Source organism: Pinus tabuliformis, chromosome Q, assembly GCF_031772625.1.
Source record: "Pinus tabuliformis cultivar Carrire ecotype Pingquan chromosome Q, CPIR1, whole genome shotgun sequence".
Lineage (NCBI taxonomy): Eukaryota > Viridiplantae > Streptophyta > Pinopsida > Pinales > Pinaceae > Pinus > Pinus tabuliformis.
Window position 1 is genome coordinate 92,538,821 of NC_142296.1, and position 20,585 is coordinate 92,559,405.

Here is a 20,585-nt window from a genome sequence, read left to right on the forward strand (position 1 = left end):
CTTCTTGTGTCCACAAGATGATCCTTCCAGCTACCTTCTTGTTCACCTTAGCTTTGAAACCATGTTGGAAAATGCAAAGTGGTAGCTATTAATTCCAATTTTTCTTAACCTTAATACTTGTTTGTGAACTTTATTCTTCTTCTTGTGTTTCTTTATTAGATCTTCTTCATCAAACAAATATCAAGAGCAAAATAATAAAGATAGTGGACACAGAAGTTAGGCTCCAAGCCAAGGCAAAACCCCTCCAAAGGGAAAACCCAAAAACTCTTCTCTTCTTATAGAATCAACTTCAAATGAGACAACAAAGACCCAAACCCTAGACCAAGTCCTCCTCGAAGTACCAAGTTAGCCCTTCCAATATCACAACTCAATCTTGCATCAACCTGCTTCTAGCTGCAACTTCGGCCTTGTAGATACTGTAGAAAAGCTAGTTTTGCTTCTTTAAGAGATCCTTCTTAGAGCAAGACAACTCCTCCCAAGGTCAACAAGGTCAAGACAAAATATTCCTTCTTCCAGCAACTCGATACTGCAATTTGTCCTACTGCAACTTGGACCTACAGTTTTGGCCTCCTTTATAGCTGCAGAAACCCTAGACTTTCGCACGTGTGAGAGAGATTAGCCCAAAAACAAGATTTTCTCCCTTCTTCTCTCCTCCTAGATCTTCACTCTTCTTTTCTTTTGCTTCCTAGCTATTTATCAATCTTCTGTTCTTGAGATCGAACTTGTTGATGAGTGAGTCCCAAATGAGGTCGAACTGCTCCTTCATATAGCCTTTCCAAGGGGTCAAATTCCCTCCTTTAGGCCGACTCGAAGCTTCCAGGACTTTCTAGACTCAAAATAAATTCTTTTACATGATATATTTTGCCTGGAAGGGTCTTATAAACATGATGATGACTCTCTTGACTCATGACAATAAATCCTATGAACTATCAAACCCTAGAAGCACGAAGAACATGCTTTTACCTAGAAGACCATCAATAAAGAGCATGAAACCCATGCTTTAAAATGATAACTTTTTCTTTCTTCTTTTGTTTGTTAAATAAGATATATATTGAAATGAGTACAACAATAATTATGAATACCGAAACTAGTTACATTTCCAACATATACTAGTGGAGATTTTCCACGGACAAAATAAGTATGTAGTTGAGATCTTGAAGAGATTTCCAATGGAGCATTGCAAATCTATGGCTACACCCATGATCACTAATTTGAAGGTGGTAGCTTTAGATTTAGAGTTGGTGGATCCCATGATGTATAGGTAGTTGATAGGTTCCTTGATGCATTGGGTCAACACTAGGACATATATATGTTTTATAGTGAACATCTTCAGTTAGTTCATGGTGGAGCCAAGGTAGGAGCATTCGGTAGCAACAAAACATGTGCTTAGATATTTGAGGGCACATTGTAGTATGGTTTGAGATATCTTGGAGATGATGAAGTGGAGTTAGGGTATTTAGGTTGAGAATGGATAGGTAGTGCAATAGACAAGAAGAGCATTGTAGGGTGCTACTTTAGCTTGCGATCAACGATGCTATCATAGTTTAACAAGAAGCATACTTTAGTGGCAATTAGCACAATAGAGGTAGAATACATGGCAGTTAGCATTGCTTGTTGTGAGGCCATCTAGCTTCGCAAGTTACTTGTGGGATTGTTTGCTCAATCTTTGGATCCCATGATCATTTACTTTGACAATTTTTCTATGAATCACTTCATGATAGGTCCAAGCATATAGAGATTAGATATCACTTCATACGAGACATTATTCGGAAGGGAGTAGTTCGAGGATATTCGCAATAGATCAACAAGTAGTTGATAATCTAACCAAGCCCTTGGAAAAATGGAAGTTTGAAGCTTTCAAAGATAGATTTGGTTCCGTGAATAATTCCTTCCTTGCTAAGAGGGAGTGTTGATAAATATAGCTCGGACAAGAACCTTTGCATGGGTTTGGTGTGAACGTGCCAAAAGTACTTTGAGATATTTTGAATAGTAATTCTATTTGTAATTCACTTTAGTAAAAAAGTGAAAAGTCTTATATTTAGTTGTTGAGTTGAATAAAGTGTATTTCATGCATTTATGACTTAGACTAGGAATTTATTTCAATCATTGCGAGATTAGGGTTTTAACAAAAAGTATAAAGATAGGCTTCGATATAAAGTTAAGATACAATTAAGCAGGTTGAGCGACCAGGAGAGAGAGAGAGAGCAGGGATTCAGGATAGAGGTGGATCCATATAGTAGGAAGAGGCAGTGCAGGGCAAATTTGTATAGGTTTGTACAACTCTCTGAATCATTACAATCCATACAGTTGTACAAAACAGTTTGTACGATCATATGGAAGAGGTTGTACAACAAGTTTTTGTTGTTTTTTGTTTTCTAGTGGGCTATACAACCTAGTTTTGGGTGATTCGTTTACCATGTATCTACTGTTTTTTAGCAGTGTTCCACGAGAATGCGTCCCCTAGGGTCGGGTGCACGCACCCCACGCACCTACCACGGGGGGACGTCTGGGGGTGTGTTTCCCCACGCACACCTTTTGGGGAGTTGTGGGGAGACGCATGGGGTGCATTTCCCCAGTGTGGGGGATTCAACTCCCCAAAAGCCCCTCCCCCCCCTTCGAATTTGTCTAATAACACTTAATATAAAAAAATTTGAAAATTCACGTATTAAAAAACTTAAAAAAAATAAAAATAAAACAAAACTTAAAAATAAAATAAAAAATAAAACAAAACTAAAAATTAAAAAGTTAAAACTTACCTAGGTTAACTTACCTATTCATTTCCCAAATTCTCTTGCCCGTCGTCGAGCTATGCTCTCTTTCCCACCGTCGAGCTCTGCTCTCTTGCCTGCCGTCGAGCTCTGCTCTCTTGCCTACCGTCGAGCTCTTCTAGAATGATGAATGATGAATTTAATTTTTAAATCAATGTAGATTATAGAATGATGAATGATATGGATCAATGTATTTGAATATTTCATTATTGAATCTCATGATATGGATGAATGATGAGTATGTCATATGAATAGTGTATGTATCGAAATGAATGATGAGGATGGATCAATGTATGTCATTATTTAATTCAAATATGAATTTAAATTTAATGTGTGGATCAATGTATTACACTATTACTATTAGTCTATTTATGCTTTCATTATTGAATATGAACTTCATATATATATATATATATATATATATTTAATACCCCGACATCCCCCACCACCCCCAAAATTTCTCCCACACATCCCCACTGTGTGTCTCCCCGCACCGGAGTCTTGGTGGGACATTGTTTTTAGCAAACTGTGGAGGCTTCCTTGTAAGGTTTTTCAAAGGAATGAATAGTTGAATTTGAAGGAGAAATCTCTGGGTATGTGTTCTATGCTTTTGCTATTTATTTTCAGTTATTGTGTGATTGATGCTATGGTCTGCAATTAATTTCTGCGTTAATTAAATTCAACAATTTATTTATTTAAATTGAGATCATAAGGACAACAGTCATTTATGTTGGAAATTTTCTACAGCACACACACCTTGAAATGACCACAAAAGGAATCAATGAAGCCATTGACAATGATATTCTTTGGGGCTATTTCATAAGGATTGTTGTGGAACTTGTCTTCTGTGATAAGGGTTTTCTTCAGATCTTAAACTATTTATTCTAGTTATATTTGACAGGTATGTCCTTGGTCTGAGTTTCATATTGGTGCAGTATGGAGCTTATGCTCATTAGTTTTGAGTGGATTCAAAGTGTGAAATTTCTCAATATCAGAGAACAGGCAAACATTGCTTATTTGTTGTAGAGATGGAGCAGCACTCCATTTCTACATGTCTAGTATATTATGAGATTAGAGAGAAAGAAAGCAAGAAATTATTTTATCGTCAACAAGTGAGAAAAAGTGATCAATGGGACTAAAAAGTGTAGAAATTTCCAGCCCTGTGTGACTGCCAGTCTCTTCAAAATTCAAGGGTACCTTCTAGCTGTCTCTGAAATATGTCTCCTCATCTCCTTGCCTCCCCCTGTCCTCAAGTGTCCAATGTTGGTTCAACATCAATTATGATTAAATGTCTGGTTGTTTAATCTATTTTAATCCACAAATATGTTTCTTACTTCTCCCTGCACATTTGTTAGTCTTTTTTGTTTCATTTTATTGAAGTTTAGATTTATATGACAAGAATATGCCTTACACACTCCCTGCTTTATGTTCTGCACCACCAATCCCTTTGACTCTTTCTGGTCACTCGGGGACATTGATATCCTTTGTTCTTCTCATTTATTTTTAAGGTTCGTTTTGTTTGCCAGTGGAACCATGTAGAATCAACTGTGACCTGTTACCTAACTTTATCAGTGCACAGAGCCATCAATTAGTATATTTATCCTTCTGTCTGATTATGTTTGATTATCACCTTATTATATGCCATATCTTGCCACCTTTTCAAGGTAAGAAAGGATATTGACATGGTAATAACAACCATTGCCTAGATAGTCATGGCATATTTCTCATTGGTGTGAGATAGAAATCTGTGGTTCTCTTTTTAGTATGATTTATTGATAACCAATGGTTTCAACCAGTTCGTCTCAAGTAGGCTTCAGTTATCAATAAGAGGAATGTTGAAGTATAATGATATATTAGACACAAGAAATAATTATAGTTGATATAACATCGTTGTTGTCAGCCTACTAAGGACTTCTTGGCCTACATAAAAAGTTAGAGTTGATGCAGCATCATTGTTGTAAGCTTTCTAAAGACTTCTTGGCCTACATAAAAAGTCTGGTACAACTCTTTTGAATATGTTTTAGGCATCTTGAGGTTGTTTGGTCCATGGTTACCAAGTTTGACAATCAGGCCAAAAAGTTCTTGAATTTGGTGACAATTCGAATATTTCGATACTGCTGAATTATTTGGTCCAAATCAAAGTTGGTTCAGTCAAACGGCATTTCAATTCAACCCATTCAGTCAAATTTCTTCTTAGTTCCACACGAGCCTGCCATGACTCCTGCCCATTCTATTCAATGTGTTCTGAAAGCATTCCTTTGATTTTTCAGATTCAGACCCAAGCCCCAACCAAACTAATCTGATGCCAATCTGCTGATCACTTCTCACTCAGTGAATTAAGACTAAATATTTTCTATTGTTCTACAGAGAAATGAGTTCAACTGACATTGCTGTTGTGCTTTATGCTTAAATATTGATGAAGGAAACCACAATTCCTATTGATATTGAAAAATCATTGGTAAAATGCACGTTTTTTGTCCTATCAGATGTATACTCTTGAATTTTTTCCGTACCAATTTTTTTAAATCCGAATTTTTTCCATATCATACCGAGTTTGAGTTCAAATTGGAACTTGGTAACTATGTTCTGGTCGTTTGTATGTCATTAATGCTGATAACCTTTCCATAGCAGTACCTAGAAGCATTGAAATAAGAGAAATGAGGCAAAGAGAGTTGCACCTGCAAGAAGGGTTATTAGAAATTACCATTTCTAGGCTGATTTTTTATATCTTTCTTCATTATACAAGTTTCTATCTGAATGATATATCTGTGTTTTTTCTACCTTAGTTTTGGATACTGATTGATGATGTCAACACGCAAGCCTGTTGTTGTTTAGAATATCAACTTCCAATCTTTACAGTCTTTATCTTTTGATTGGCAAATTGTATATTGATTTCTGCACGCATCTTATTGTAATCGTTTTTTCAACTGTGATACATATGGTCAAAATTATAAATAGCCACACATAGATTATGGATAGAAACTGACCCACGAAGCACTTGAGTGCAAGAAATACATTTTAGGACTTAGTATTATTCATTCTTTTATAAATCATTTTGGTTTGATAGTCCACGACAACAGCTTAGAGGATATACTGGTCATGTTTTTATGGTTAACAAAGTTATTTTGGAATGCTATGTTTCTGGAGGGACACTGCTTATATCCCAATGGGCCAATTATGAATGATGAACTGCTGTTTCGTCTTTGATGCCTTTTATTGTAGTTCAGTTTCATACTACAGTGAGATTTAAATTTCAATTATGTTGCTTCAAATCTCTCGTGGATGACTCTTGCCATTAGGTGTTTCAATATGAGTGATGATGATTTTTGAATTATATGGTCAGGGTCATGGTGTTGTTTTGGTGAACATGGATGTTGCTGGAACATTGCTGGTAACCAATTTCCGCTTGCTTTTCGTGGTAAGCAGTAGAAATTATGTAATCATTTTAAACATGGCTTGCATTCAGAGATTTCCGTTCAGGTAACTGGATTTGGAATCCTTTTTTCTTTATTGATAGTTACATATCTAAGGTCATGAAGTAACATGAAGATCATCTATCATTTTAGAATGTCACACTGTTATGGCATTTGCAAGTTTGTATCACATCTTTCTGGGAAATGATTAAATTGGCTTAGCCAGAACTGCTAATGTCTGTTGCAACTAGAATATTGCAGCGGATATATTTCCTCAAATTTTGTTACCTCGTTTTGTTTACCAGTGGAATCATGTAGAGTCAACTGTGACCTGTTACCTAACTTTATCAATGCACTCTCTCTGGCTGAGGACTCATTGCATGCCTGTTGAAGTTCCACTTAAACCCAAATTTCAGAACCAAAGTGGCACATGCATATTAGGGAACTTGGGCATAAATGTTAACAAAAATGGTTGAGGAAACATAGAAGGAATATAACAATTCTGTTTCTAAGGTTAATAGGTAAATTTTTTTTTCTAAGTTTAATACGTACAAATCCCTATTACATTTTGCAATAAAAAATGACATTTTCCTATAAAATTGGCCCTGTTACTGCTCTGTTTAGCAGGTTGGTGAAGATCTTGTACAACCCGCTATGTTTGGCACACATAGGATGGAGGGCCATGTCACCTTGGCCTAGGTCCCCAATATTTTGTTAACTTTTAATGCCGGCCTGATTTATTTTTCTTCAACAAGTATTTTATACCGAGAAATTATTTTGCTCAATAAAATTCTGAGAACTGCTGAAAATAAATACATTGGTATTTTAACTTTACAAATAATTTTTTTTTGCAGAGGAAATAAATAGAAAATCAGCCACAAGAAATAGCAGAAGGTTTTTCCCAACAAATTCTCCTTCACTTTATTAACTCAGGAAAATTGGTGCCTTAACCCACAGAGAATACACAGAAAATACAGCACAATATAGAACCTGGATTTTGGGCCCCTTGGAATTTGAGCCTCTAGAGAAATTCGTCCCACTGGAAATTCGACACACTAGAAAAACTTCGGCCTTGGAAAACTTGGCTCTGCCACTTGTAAATCGGCCTCCTTTTCTTTACCTATATGGCTCTTTTCTGCACCAAGGAATTCAGCCTTTCTCCTTTGCGCAAACCCTTCGCTGGAAAACTTGGCTTTTCACTGGTTTCAGCATCCTTCTCCACAAGCTTGGATCCTCTGAATTCTTCTCGTGAAATCACCTTACTGCACACCTTTCTCATCTCTTTAGTCTTGAGTCGCTCACTTTCTTGAGCAAATCGCTCTCTCAATAAAATGTGTTTCACCTCTCCCTTAGGCTTATTTTATAATTTCATTAAGCCAAATCCTTGACCCTAGTCTGAGTGATCAATGACTATGATTAGATTCTAAGCTTCACTTGAGAGCAATGCTAGAGTTTAAATCTAAGTCACTTAAATAATTAAATTATTGATCCTTAGAAACTTGGTTCAATAGTCGACATTATTAGTAAATTAATTAGTGTACTTTTCCTAAGTGAAACTTAGGAGAAAAATCATAATAATCACTCACTCCTCATGAGCAAGTACCTAAAGAGGTAATCTGACATCTTTTGCATCCTTGACACCTAGCCTATGCAGAAGTACCCGTCCGAGTTATAAACATCAACACTCTCTCCTAGTGGGAAAGGTGTTCTGCACCATCCCTGACCTATCTTTGTAAAACAATAACTTGCCCTTCACTAGGGGCTTGGTGAGAATGTTTGATACTTGCTCATCTGTGGAGATATATTTGAGCTTCACTGCTCCCCTTTGGAGTCTGTCTCCGATGAAATGATATATGATCTCTATATGCTTGGACTTGTCGTGAAATATTGTATTCTCCAAGAGCTTGATGCATCTCTGATTGTCACAATGAATCATTGTTAGATCAAACTTGAGACCAAATAACCTTATGAGCATCTTGCAAAGCCAAATGGCTTCACAATTCACAAATCTAGTTGCCATATACTCTACCTCTGCTGAACTAAGTGCCATGGAAGACTACTTCTTGTTGAACCATGAGATCACTGCTGACTGCTGACCCTAAATTGAAACACCATTGAGAGGTGCTCTTCCTATCCATTGCACTCCTAGCCTAGTCTGAGTCTACATAGCCTACTAATTGCACTCCACTATCCCTGATATACTTGAGTCCATAATCCTCGAAGATACTTGAGCACATGTTTTGTTGCCACCCAATGAACCCTCCTCGAGTTCACCCTAAATTGGTTTAGTGTGTTTACAACAAAGCATATATTTGGTCTAGTGTTGACCAGATACATCAAGGAACCTATCAATCACCTATAGAATGTGGGTTCCACCAACTATGATTCATAAGCATTTAGCTTCCTCAAGTTGGTAATCATGGGTGTTGACATAGGCTTTCAAACCACCATTCCGAATCTTTTCAGGATTTTAACTACACACTTCCCTTGTTCGAGGAAGATCCCATTTGTCTGCTACGCACCTCCAACCCCAAAAATTAGTGCATCATGCTGATGTCCTTCATCTCAAATTCTATTACTAGGTCTCTCTTACACTTCTCTATGATCTTCTTTGCCCCTATAAGAAAGAGGTCATCCACACAAAGTACTAGAATGGGTGGATCATCACCAACAGGTTGGGATCCATCTCACTCTTGGTAAAGCCCATACCTAGCAAATATCCATTAATTCTCGAGTACCATGCTGTAGGTGCCTGCATGAGACCATACAAAGCCTTCTTTAACCTGTATACAAGAAAATATCTCTCATGTACCTCTAAACCTTGTGGCTGCTCAATATACACCTCCTTAATCACTCTGTTAAGGAATGATGTCTTCACATCCATTTGATGTACCTTCCACCTCGTCTTTGAGGCAATAGACATAACAACCTTGATAGAAGTGTATCTGGAAATTGGAGCAAATATATCCTCATATTCCACTTCCTCCTAGGAGGACCTTCTCGTCATAAACCTAGCCTTATACTTCTCGACATTGCCATTTGCAGCATGTTTGATCTTGAAGATCCATCTCAAAGTGACCACTAATTTTCCTAATGGCCTAGGTACAATATTTGATACATCATTCTTCATAATGGAAGAATACTCTTCCATCATTGCATCTCTCCAAACTTGCTGAATTGTTGCCTCCTTAGAGTTAGAAGGCTTGAAATAGCTAATGTCACTCATAAGTGTCATGTATTTGGAAAATTTTTGTGGTCATTTGCTCTCTCTAGAGTCTAAACATCCTCCTAGGAGCCTCCACATGCTTCTCAACATCCCCAAGAGTCTGCTCCAACCATCTCAGCTTCCTCCTAACAGAACTACAAGGCGCCTCCCACTCCTCTTCCTGATCTAAAGATTGAGTACTTGCTGTTGGTGTTGCTGACCTCTCTTCAACCCTAAGAGCCTCCAGCTCTCGATCATCTGCCACTAGTATGGTATCATGTGACTTCGTCAAGGCTTTATGCTCCTCAAATCTCACATCCTTGCTCACCATAGTCTTCCCCTGTGATAGAATGTACACCTTGTATGCCTTGGAAGTCTCACTGTACCCAACAAAAATGCCCTTTTGTCCTGAGGGCTCCAACTTTGTCCTCTTCTCTAATGGTACATGGATATACACTAGACACCTGAAGATGCAAAAATGTCCCACCTTTGGTTTCACCCTTGTCAACACCTCCTTAGGAGTTTTGACCCCAAGACTTTGTGAGGACTCTTGTTCTGAATGTAGATTGCTATATTGCACACCTCTGCCCACAGGAACCTGGGTAGATCTTGATAATGGATCATGACTTTAGTAGCCCCGATGATGGCCTTGTTTTACTTCTCAACAACCCCATTCCACTGCGGGTTGTAAGGAATTGTCATCTCTTTCTTGATGCTTGCTTCCCTGCAAAAATCCTTGAACTCATTGGAAGTATACTCACCCCTATTGTATGATCTAAGGACGTTGACCTTCCTCCTAGTCTGGTTCTCCACGGGAGCTTTAAACTCCTGAAGCCTATTGAAGACCTCATCCTTGGTCTTCATGAAGTAGATCCAAATCCTCTTGGAACAATAATCAATAAAGATAATGTAATAGTTATATCCACTGAAGGACCTCACTGACATATGAGCACACACTTCTGGATATACTAGATCCAACAACCCTTTGGACCTAGAATCGTTGCTTGGGAAAACAGTCTTGGCATACTTGCCCAAAACACACCCTTTGCAAACACCTTGTTGCTCCACGCTAAACTCAAGAAGACCAATGACAATCTCCCGTAGTATGGATAAAGTCCCATGATGCAAATGTGCCATCCTCCTATGCCAAAACTCGCATGAGTTGTCATTGTCATGAACCAAGGCCCTCACTCTTTGATCCCTCAACATATGACTCATCCTGTACTCAAATTGGAAGATCTCATCTTGATAATCACTTGCCCATCTCAGAAAAGAACTTTATATCCCTTGTTCTCCATGGTTGAGAGTCGAGACTGCAAGAAGGTTTTTATATAACCCTGGAACATATAAAACATTTGTAACCTACACGGGTTCACTTGACTCTAGTTGAAACTGTATAGTTCCAACTCTCTCCAACGCACACTTGGCATTGTTGCCAAGCTCCACAGTAAGATCTTGCTCATCCTCTCTCAGGCTAGCAAATAACTTTTGTAATCCCGTCATATGATGAGATGCTCCACTGTCCACGAACCATGCACCATTGCCAATGGTGCCAGATAGACATGTTACAAGCAAGTACTTTTTCTCAAACTTGTTAGCAAATTCACTCACTTATGAGTTTATGGATGCAACAACCTATGACGTCCCCTTGCCCTTCTTCTTGTTTGGACATTTGCCTGCGTAGTGGCCAAACTTGTGACATGCAAAGAATTTCAGCTTGCTCATGTCTTTCTTTTCTCTAGCTGCTGAGGTACTCTTTCCTCTTGGGTTCTTCTTGGCATTCTCCTTGCCCTTCCTCGTCTGATTAGTAAGGGGAAGGTTCTCATTGTCATCCTTAGAGTGGCTCCCATGAAGAGACTCCTCTCAAATCTCCTCCTATATGAAGTAATTCCATAACCTCTCCCAGTTCGGTAGATGTTCATGTGCTATGATCCCTTTTGACAAAGGTTTTCTAATGCTTGGAAAACCCATTGAGGGTTGTCCTCACCAACTGTAGATATGGCATGGTCTCCCCAACTCCAACCAACTTGTCTGGAGCTATGTGATCGTGGTGAGATATGTAGCAACTGTATCCGACTTGTACATCTTGATGTTCCTCAGGTTCTCCTTTAACACCATTTTCTTGTTTGCATGTCACTCTAATAACTTAGTCAGAGCCTCACTTGTGAGTTTGTTGATGCAACAACCTATGACTTCCCCTTGCCCTTCTTCTTGTTTGGACATTTGCCTGCATAGTGGCCAAACTTATGACATGCAAAGCATTTCAGTTTGCTCATGTCTTTCTTTTCTCTAGCTGCTGAGGTACTCTTTCCTCTTGGGTTCTTCTTGGCCTTCTCCTTTCCCTTCATTGCCTGATTAGTAAGGGGAAGGTTCTCATTGTCACCCTTAGAGTGGCTCCCATGAACAGACTCCTCAAATCCCCTCCTATATGAAGTAATTCCATAACCTCTCCGAGTTGGGTAGGTTTTCATGTGCTATGATCCTTTTGACTAAGGTTCTCTAATGCTTGGAAAACCCATTGAGGGTTGTCCTCTCCAACTCTAGATCTGTCATGGCCTCCCCAACTCCAGCCAACTTTTCTCGGAGCTATGTGATCGTGGTGAGATATGTAGCAACTGTATCCAACTTGTACATCTTGGTGTTCCTCAGATTCTCCTTTAACACCATTTTCTTGTTTGCTTGTCACTCTAATAACTTAGTCAGAGTTTCCCACATTTCCCTAGTATATTTCTTTTTGGAAAGATGAGGGATCACATGATTCTTCACCCCATCCAGAATGATTCTCCTGGCTTTGACATCCATTTGGTTATGGATGGCCAGTTGTGCAACAATGGTAGGAGGGGTGAGTCCTTGATCTGCAAACTCCCAACTCTCATTCTCTATTAAAACCATTGCTATCCTCTCCTTCCAAGGACTGTAGTTGGATGCACCCTCCAACTGGTCTTTAGACCTTAACCCTGTTGCAACCATCCTTAAAATCCTCCAAATCAAATATTCAAAATTGTAGAAAATACAACTGCTGGAAATTAATCGTTTATTGCTGTAAACCCTTGTCACAATTTGATCTTACCCTCAGAGTTTCTAGTGCTCTGATACCATGTTAATTTTTAATACCAGGTCTTATTTATTTTTCTTCAACAATTGTTTTATACCCAGAAATTATTTTTCTCAATAACATTATGAAAAAGTGCTGAAAATAAATACATTGGTATTTTAACTTCACAAATAGGTTTTTTTGCAGCGGAAATAAATAGAAAATCAACCACAAGAAACATTAATTTTTTTTTCCCAACAAGTTCTCCTTCACTTTATTAACTTAGAAAAATTAGGGCCTTGACCCATAGAGAATACACAGAAAATACAACACAATATGGAACCAAGATTTCGGCCCCTTGGAATTTCGGCCTCTAGAGAAATTTGGCACACAGGAAAAATATCGGCCTTGGAAAACTTAGCTCCTCCACCTGTAAATCGACCTCCTTTTCTTCACTTGTACTACCCCTTTGCGCACTAAGGAATTTGACCTTTCTCCTTTGTGCAAACCCTTGGCTGGAAAACTTGGCTTCTTACTGGTTTTGACCTCCTCCTCCACAAGCTCAACTCCTTTGAATTTCATTGCATACCTCTCTTCTCTTCAGTCTCGAGTCTTCACTCTTGAGGAAATTGCTTTCTCAATCACGATTTGTCTTTCACATCCCCTTTAGGCTTATTCACTTAGGAAAGAAATCATAATAATTTCTTACTCATGGTGAACAAGCACCTAAAGAGAGAATTTGACATCTTATACATGTTTTACACCTAGCCTATGCAGAAGCACCTATTCGAGCTATAAACATCAACATCTTTAAGCTTAACTCCTTCCACAAGGCTATGGTAGGCTTCCCATGAGATACTCCAACCAACTTGCTACAAGACCAGTGCCTTATAATGGGGTCTAATTGGCTAAAGGGAGGAGTTTTACACTGTTGTCCTGTTGGCTTAATGTAAACTCTCAATATGAATTCAACAAAACCAGCCTACAGTTGCGTTAAAACTTGATGAAATTTGTCAAATAAATTTATTCTATGATGATATCTGGTTAGGGGAGTTGTTGAACAATTGTTCTCGCTCTCCTTTTTAATAGGGCCGTAAGTTTGCAAATAAATTTCTAACAAGCAAAGATACTCAAAATTGTATTAGATATGGGTGAGTAACCAATTATTTTAAATATCTTAATTGAATATAGAAGTGATTCAACGATTGAATATTTGGTTAGGGGGGTTTGAAGGTTTCTTTTAAAATTAGGTGCTGCCCTGTTTTTAGTAGGTCTGTAATTTCTGCAAAAAAGTGTAGAAATCAACAAGTAAACCCATTAAAAAACTACCCAAAAAATGCGTTGGAACACTTCTAGATCTTAGATCTAGGGTTGGTGAGGCTAAAAGACTAAATGATGGTAAATTTATACCACTTTTAAGCCTTGGACCTACAGTAAAATCAAATTTCCAACAAAGTGAAAGTTCATTTTAGAGATTACTGGGTCAAAACCCCTTGGCTACTCACCTAGAAAAATATACCAGCTACTAATAAGGCTTTTAAAGGCTGAAATAAATTACTTAAGCTACATATGTGAGATAGAAACTGATAAAGTAAATCTGAGTTAATGTAAGGAAAAAATAAAATACTTAATTGATATGTAAAGCCCTGTTGAGTACCTTGTTGGAGAAATCAGCAATCTAAAAATAACAACAATATATACCTACATATCTGCACGTAGAAGACTAGATATACCCGTGTAAAATATGCTAAATAAACTCAAGAAAAACAGATATATCTATCCATTGGTTAATATCTAAATTTAGGTTCCTTAATCCAAGGGTTTTATTAACTAGAAAGAATGGAAAAATTTCAGCGAGCTAGTAAAATAAAATAAAGATAAAAATAAAAGGAAAAGTTGTTTTATATTTTTTGAAATAAAATGGATGTTGAAGAGTGATTTTTTACCTTGCCTTCTTACATTATCAATTTTTAAAGTTGCGATCACAACTTTTCTTTTGTCAGTCCTTTCCTTTTGAGACTAAAGAGTGAGGAGTCGAGGGTCAGACTCCCACTCTCTTAGCCTTGAATTTCCCCACAAGAAATCCTATCTCACTAGGACCTGCTCATTTGAGATGCCACAACTGAAGTAGAAACTGTAGCACCAATAGCCCACAATTCTGGATGGAGATTCCCCCTAGAGGGCTTGTCCACCACTTGGAAAATGTATTTTTAGTGGCTACCAAAGGGAAAGATTTTGGTCTTCCCTTCCACATGACCTTTTGTCCCTCAATGGATTCCTACTTCGATCTTGTGATGAAATAATTACAACTGTTAAACAAATTCTGAAAGCACAGTGATAGAGATGAAAGATCAAGAAAGAAGAGCATAAAGATTTTAACTCAATACAACTCAACAGCACAAATGAGAGTATTTTGCGCAAAATGGTTTCATGTATTAATGGCATCAAATAATCGCACAGACAACAACTTCACTGAAGGGGAGGCTAGCCTTTCATAAAACTTTTTCTAACGGCTAGATAATGGTTAGTTTGACTCTCTTTGGTAAGTAATATTTACTAGTCATCCATATGTTAGAGACTTGGTAATTCCTTTATAAAATATTACAGTAAGTTCATGACTTTGCCCACCAAGGGGTCGAAGTGACTCGCACAATCCAAGGAAACCCAACGTTCCAATTGCAAGTGGTCTGAAAGGCAATGAGATGAAAAATAGTTCCTTAAGTGCCCCAATGTTTCCCTTTGACCTTTCAAACATCTACTTATCCATTGACTTGACTTTTCTATGCATAGTAACTTGATCTTGACACCTTTTTGCATGATCTCCAATGCCTTGATGAATTCGCCAATTCTGCCACCTAGGTTTGCTGTAGCCTGTAACTTGGCCTGGTTTCATCTGGGTCTTGCTTCGTTTGTCCAAATAATGCTTTGCATTTCCACATCATCATGGTTAGACTATAGATCTCTAATGCCCTTGAGAAACTCAAAAAATCGATACATGGTTTTTGTTCCTCTAACTAAGTAAACCACTTTGGACGTAATGCATGTCAAATATAGTCCAATGTTGCTCATGATCTGCACTTGGAAAACCTATTTCACTTGTGGACCAACTTTGACCAGTCATAAATTGAGCATGCCTTCTTTGATTGGAAAAATTCCACATGGCATGTGATTTTCCCATAAAGCTCTGGAATCTAAGGTCCAGTTGACTTTTTTAACTTTCGTGGTCACTTTGCATTGGGAAATGTGAATTGCATTGAGAAGTGTGAAATATCACTAACTATGAGGCTGCCATGTATGAGAAACATTTGAGGGATACTACACCAAAGTCAAGGCCACCTACAAACTTGATAGACTTATAACCATGTGGTAAGACATAGGTGCACCTTGATGTGGGCTAGACTGGTCCGTACATTACTGATCACCACTACAAAAGCAGGCTCCCCTAAAACCATGATTCCTCAAGTAAGCCCATCCAAGGTCCTCTGATACTATCTAGGCCAAAAGAAACCTGAAATGAACTCAAAGGGATTGGTTGTCGTCCAACCGAAAAGAGACTGACTCAACATGACACATGGTCTAGAATGCCTACAGGGCCTCACATGGTTGTTACATGGCTTTTGACTTGTGACCTTTGGGCTTACAATGGTGTTTAAGAATGCTGCAATAGATATGGATGCCCCTAAAAACAATAGGTTATATTTAAATTACAATCCAAATTTAGACTACCAATACACAAATTTCCATTTCAAACTACTTTAACAACTGACTATCACAACATGTTGGAAAAAATGTGCAGTTACATCAGATATTGGGTACAAAGAAACTAGATTTTTTCAAGTTCCAATTACTACAATTGACTGGGCAAGAGATAAACCATAGCCTTTGCAGTTGCATCAACCCAAACATTCATGATTTAGTAGTTATTTTAGTGAACATGAAAAAAATGACTTTTAGTATGTCTAAGAAGCAGTTTCAGGCAGTTACTTTCACCACTTGGTAGGAAGCAGTTGGGGTGGTATTCTCTCTGCCCTATATTGGCATTCTCTTCATTTTTTGTTTACAGAAACGGTTATGGAGCTTTTATATTAATCTTGGGCTGAATGCCGAAAATCTGATTACATTATGAGCTTCTTTGCCTTGATGCATTTCTCTGCTAAGGATGCAGCTGAAGCTTGCAGATTTCTTCCTTGGATAGACACCCAATGAGTTGATTTCAGAGATTTTCCCCCACTTGAAGATACAAACAAATTTGTTTAATAACAGACAGTAGAACATGGCAGCAATCTATTTATGGAATGGGTTCCCATGATTCTTCTTCCTCTTTCAGCTTGACCCCGGCAGAGAGTAGGGCAGCTTTATTGGCTTCGATGTCCGCCTTTTTGTTGTGAGTTCTCAACACATGATAGTACTTCAAGTTCTGAAAATTGTTTTCCAAACCTTTGATCCTAGTAATCAGCCTTGCTAGATTGAGGTCCGATACTGGAGTATTGGAAACCATTGCATTTATAATGACCTGAGAATCGCCTATAACAATTGCTTCATTTATGTCCAGATCTTTAAGGGTCTTGAGTCCTTGGAAGAGGGCCAAGGCCTCAGCTTGAATGCTGGTAGTATATCCAAGTCCCCAAGCGTAGGAGAGAATTTTTTCCCCAGTTTGATTTAGAACAACACCTCCTGCACCAGCTTTGCCCAGATTTCCCTTTGCTGCTCCATCAAAAAAGAGGAAGTGCCTTGCTTGCGATTTAAGCCAATCTTGAAAGTCATTCTCAGGTTTCCTTATTTGCCATTCTTTGATAGTGGGGGCTTTTCTGACTGCTGGATGAAATTGAAGTTCTAGCGTTGATCCCCATGCAATGTCCTGTTGACTGAGATTGGAGTCGTCTTTTATATCAGTCAAGCACTCCTTTATGTGACATTTAATCTTGGCTTCTAAGACTTTGTGGCTCTGTTTTGTATTTCTAAAAATTCTTCTGTTACGCTCTATCCATAACTGCCAACAGATAATCTTTGGGAGAACAACCCATGCTGCTTTAATAATCAGGTTTTTAGGAGGTGAACCTGGATATCTGTTTGTCCATTCAGAGAAAAGTTCAGAAGTGGAGCAAGGGATAGTGAAGTTAGGATCCAGATCATGAGTAAAGAAGGACCAGATCTCCCTGGAGAAGCTGTTGAAATTTGGTACCGGAGGACAGGTGGTTCCCTAAGGCTTTGATCTTTGGCCTAGGGAAAAGTGTCCAAAAGAATTTAATTTTTCTCCTAAAGTAACTTTATAATTTTTTATAAAGTTAAATCTAATTTGAAAGTGACTTTAAGTGATAAAGTTACTAAGTCTAATTTTAAAGTGACTTTTATAAAGTCAATGAAAAATTAGAAAGGAAAAGTGACTTTGAAAATAAATGACTAAGTGGGTCTTTATTAAAGTGGGGTGAATTAAAAAATAGAAAGTGAGATTTAAATGAGCATTTAATCTCAGCCATTGATTTAAATCTATTTCAGCCATTGGATTTAGGGATCACCCAAAAGTCATTTAGGGTTGGGTTAAGGGAGGAAAAGGACGAAAAGATCATTCATTCTTTCATGAGCAGATTGGGAGAAGGAGAGCAAGAGAGCAAAGGAGATTTCTGGACAAGGAGGAGAAAGAGGCAGCAGTTTGGCACACATACCAAGGCAGCACTTCAGCAAATCCGTACAGCTCAAAGAACAAGCAGAAAAAGGCAGTTTCTGTGAGAAAAACAGTGGAAAAATTGATTTTCAGCACGAATATCGAGGAGGCGATTTTCTGCACGATTTTCGAGGACCGTTCGTACAAGTCCGCACGGTCGTCCGTACAGTCCGTACGGTCCGCACATCCGCATGTCCGTACAGTCTGTACATCCGTACGGTCCGTACAACATGTTCAGCCATTTTCCAGATTGTCTGTTAGCTGAAAAACATATAAGTTTGCTTGCTGGAAAAATTTCTGTTTTGCTGATTTTTGCTGAAAATTTTTCTCTCTGTAAAAAGGCATTTTCCAGAAATAAGGAAGAGCTCTCAAACTGGTTTTCCCCAAGAGTTGTAGGGGGTTTTTCCAGGGTCAAGTTGACCAAAAATATCAGTGTTTTAATGTGTTTTAATGGCTGTTTTGATTGCTGATTTTTAATTCTGCAATTTCCAGCATTCTGAAAAATTTCCAGAATTTGTGTTTTCAGCAATATTTATTTTTTCAGTCTGTTAAATGTATGGTTATGGGAATGGGCATTTAACTACATGGGAGAAATAAGGAGAAACTGAAAACCGGGGTGGGAAAACAGAAAATTTTACGTGGTATCAGAGCTTGAGTGCTGAAGGGCAGTTTGGGACAGCAAAAGAAAAAAAATACAACTGCTGATTTTTTCACTCAGAAAATTCCAGCAAGCTGATTTTTTCATAAACAACAGTTTTATCTTTACCACAGCAGTGCTATTTTTCAGTTTTAGGACAGCAAGATGTCATTGGGATTGAGGGTGGAGGATATGTTGGATGGGCATACAAATTACAGCGTTTGGAAGGAGAGAATGCAGAGTATCTTTGAGGAGGCAGAAGTCTGGGACATCATGGTGCATACAGCACAACACCCTGTTGTTGTGCCTACTGATGCTACTCAGTTGGCAGCTTATAATAGAAAGAACAACAAGGGTAAGAGGCTGATTCTAGACGGAATCAAAGACCATTGCATTCTTCATGTGAGAGGAAAGAGCAATGCCCATGAGATGTGGACAACATTGTCCAATCTCTACCAGAGTACCAATGAGAACCGGAAGATGGTCCTGAAGGAGAAGCTGAAGAACATTAAGATGGGGAATGATAGTGCAGCTGGATATCTCACAAAGATTACCAATGTGAGAGATGAGTTGGCAGCGATTGGAGAGGCCATTCCATCCACTGAGTTGGTGCGTATTGCAGTGAATGGCCTCCCCCGTTCATGGTTGAACTTTGCTGATGGGGTTTGTGCACGTGAGACCCTTCCCACATGGGAGAGGTTTTGGGATGATTGTATTCAGACAGAGATCAGGAAAGGACAGCTTGGGGCAGCCAAGCCAGTTGAGTAGGATGAGGATGTAGCACTGGTGGCAGGAGGCAAGAAAGGCAAAGGGAAGAAGCAGGCTTCCACAAGCGGTGGTGGAGACAAAGGCAAAGGTAAAGGTAAACAGGGTAACTCACAGAAGGACTATTCCAAAGTGAAGTGTTGGAATTGTCAGAAGATGGAACACTATGCAGTTGTGTGTCTGGAGAAGAAGAAGAAGAAGGGGAAGAGCCAGGATGTGGCAGCTTCAGCTGAGATTGAGGACTTTGCAGGTCGTTTTGACCGGGAGTTTGCGTTCACTACATGTGAGTCCTCTAGTGCAGGATCACCTGCCACACAGGTTCAGAGGGAGCATGCTTTTCCCTCGATTAGCGGAGCATCTACAGGTATCTGGTATGTGGACAGTGGGGCTTCACGTCACATGACAGGAGTCCGGGAGTACTTCTCAGAGCTTTTAGAGAGTGGCACTGATATTGAGGTAGTACTCGGTGATGACAGAGTTGTTAGAGCAGTCGGGGTGGGTACACTGACATTTCAGAGGGAGTCCAGACCTCCCTTGAAAGTGTCAGATGTTCTTTATGTGCCAGGGATGAGGAAGAACCTCATATCCGTCTCAGCTTTGGAGGACAGAGGATATGAGGTATTGTTCAGGGGAGGACAGGTGTTGATGTATCCCAGGGGCACTCCAGCTGATTCAGCGAGAGTGATAGGTGTACGCCATGCAAAGGTGTACAAGTTTGCATTCCAGCCCCTTTTGGCATTGAGCAATAGTACCGACAGCAGAGCTAGCAGTTCTGAGCTGTGTGAGATTTGGCACCGCAGGATGGGACACATGTATCATGGAGCCTTGAGGACATTGCGGGAGATCACCACAGGTGTGCCAGATTGCAGTACTGATCACTTTGATACTTGCAGAGGTTGTGCAATGGGCAAGTTTGCCAAATCCCCTTTTCCCAGCAGTGACAGCAGAGCGACGGGGATACTTGATTTGATTCATTCCGATGTGAGCGGTCGGATGTCTCATGTTTCCTTGAGTGGATATGAGTACTATGTCTTATTCATTGATGATCACTCCAGGAGGACCTGGATTTATTTCTTGAAGACCAAGAGTGAGGTCTTCAAG

At 39.0% G+C, this 20,585-nt stretch overlaps 1 protein-coding gene across 1 annotated transcript in view; it reads left to right on the forward strand.

Annotated features, from left to right (window-relative positions):
- The window catches only part of MTM1 (Myotubularin-like phosphatases II superfamily), a 354,976-nt gene that overhangs the window by 18,584 nt on the left and 315,807 nt on the right, over positions 1 to 20,585 (forward strand). Inside the window, exon 3 of the mRNA XM_089383937.1 lies at positions 6,112 to 6,186. Coding sequence (XP_089240063.1) covers positions 6,112 to 6,186 — 75 coding nt within the window. The remainder of the gene's footprint in view (positions 1 to 6,111; positions 6,187 to 20,585) is intronic.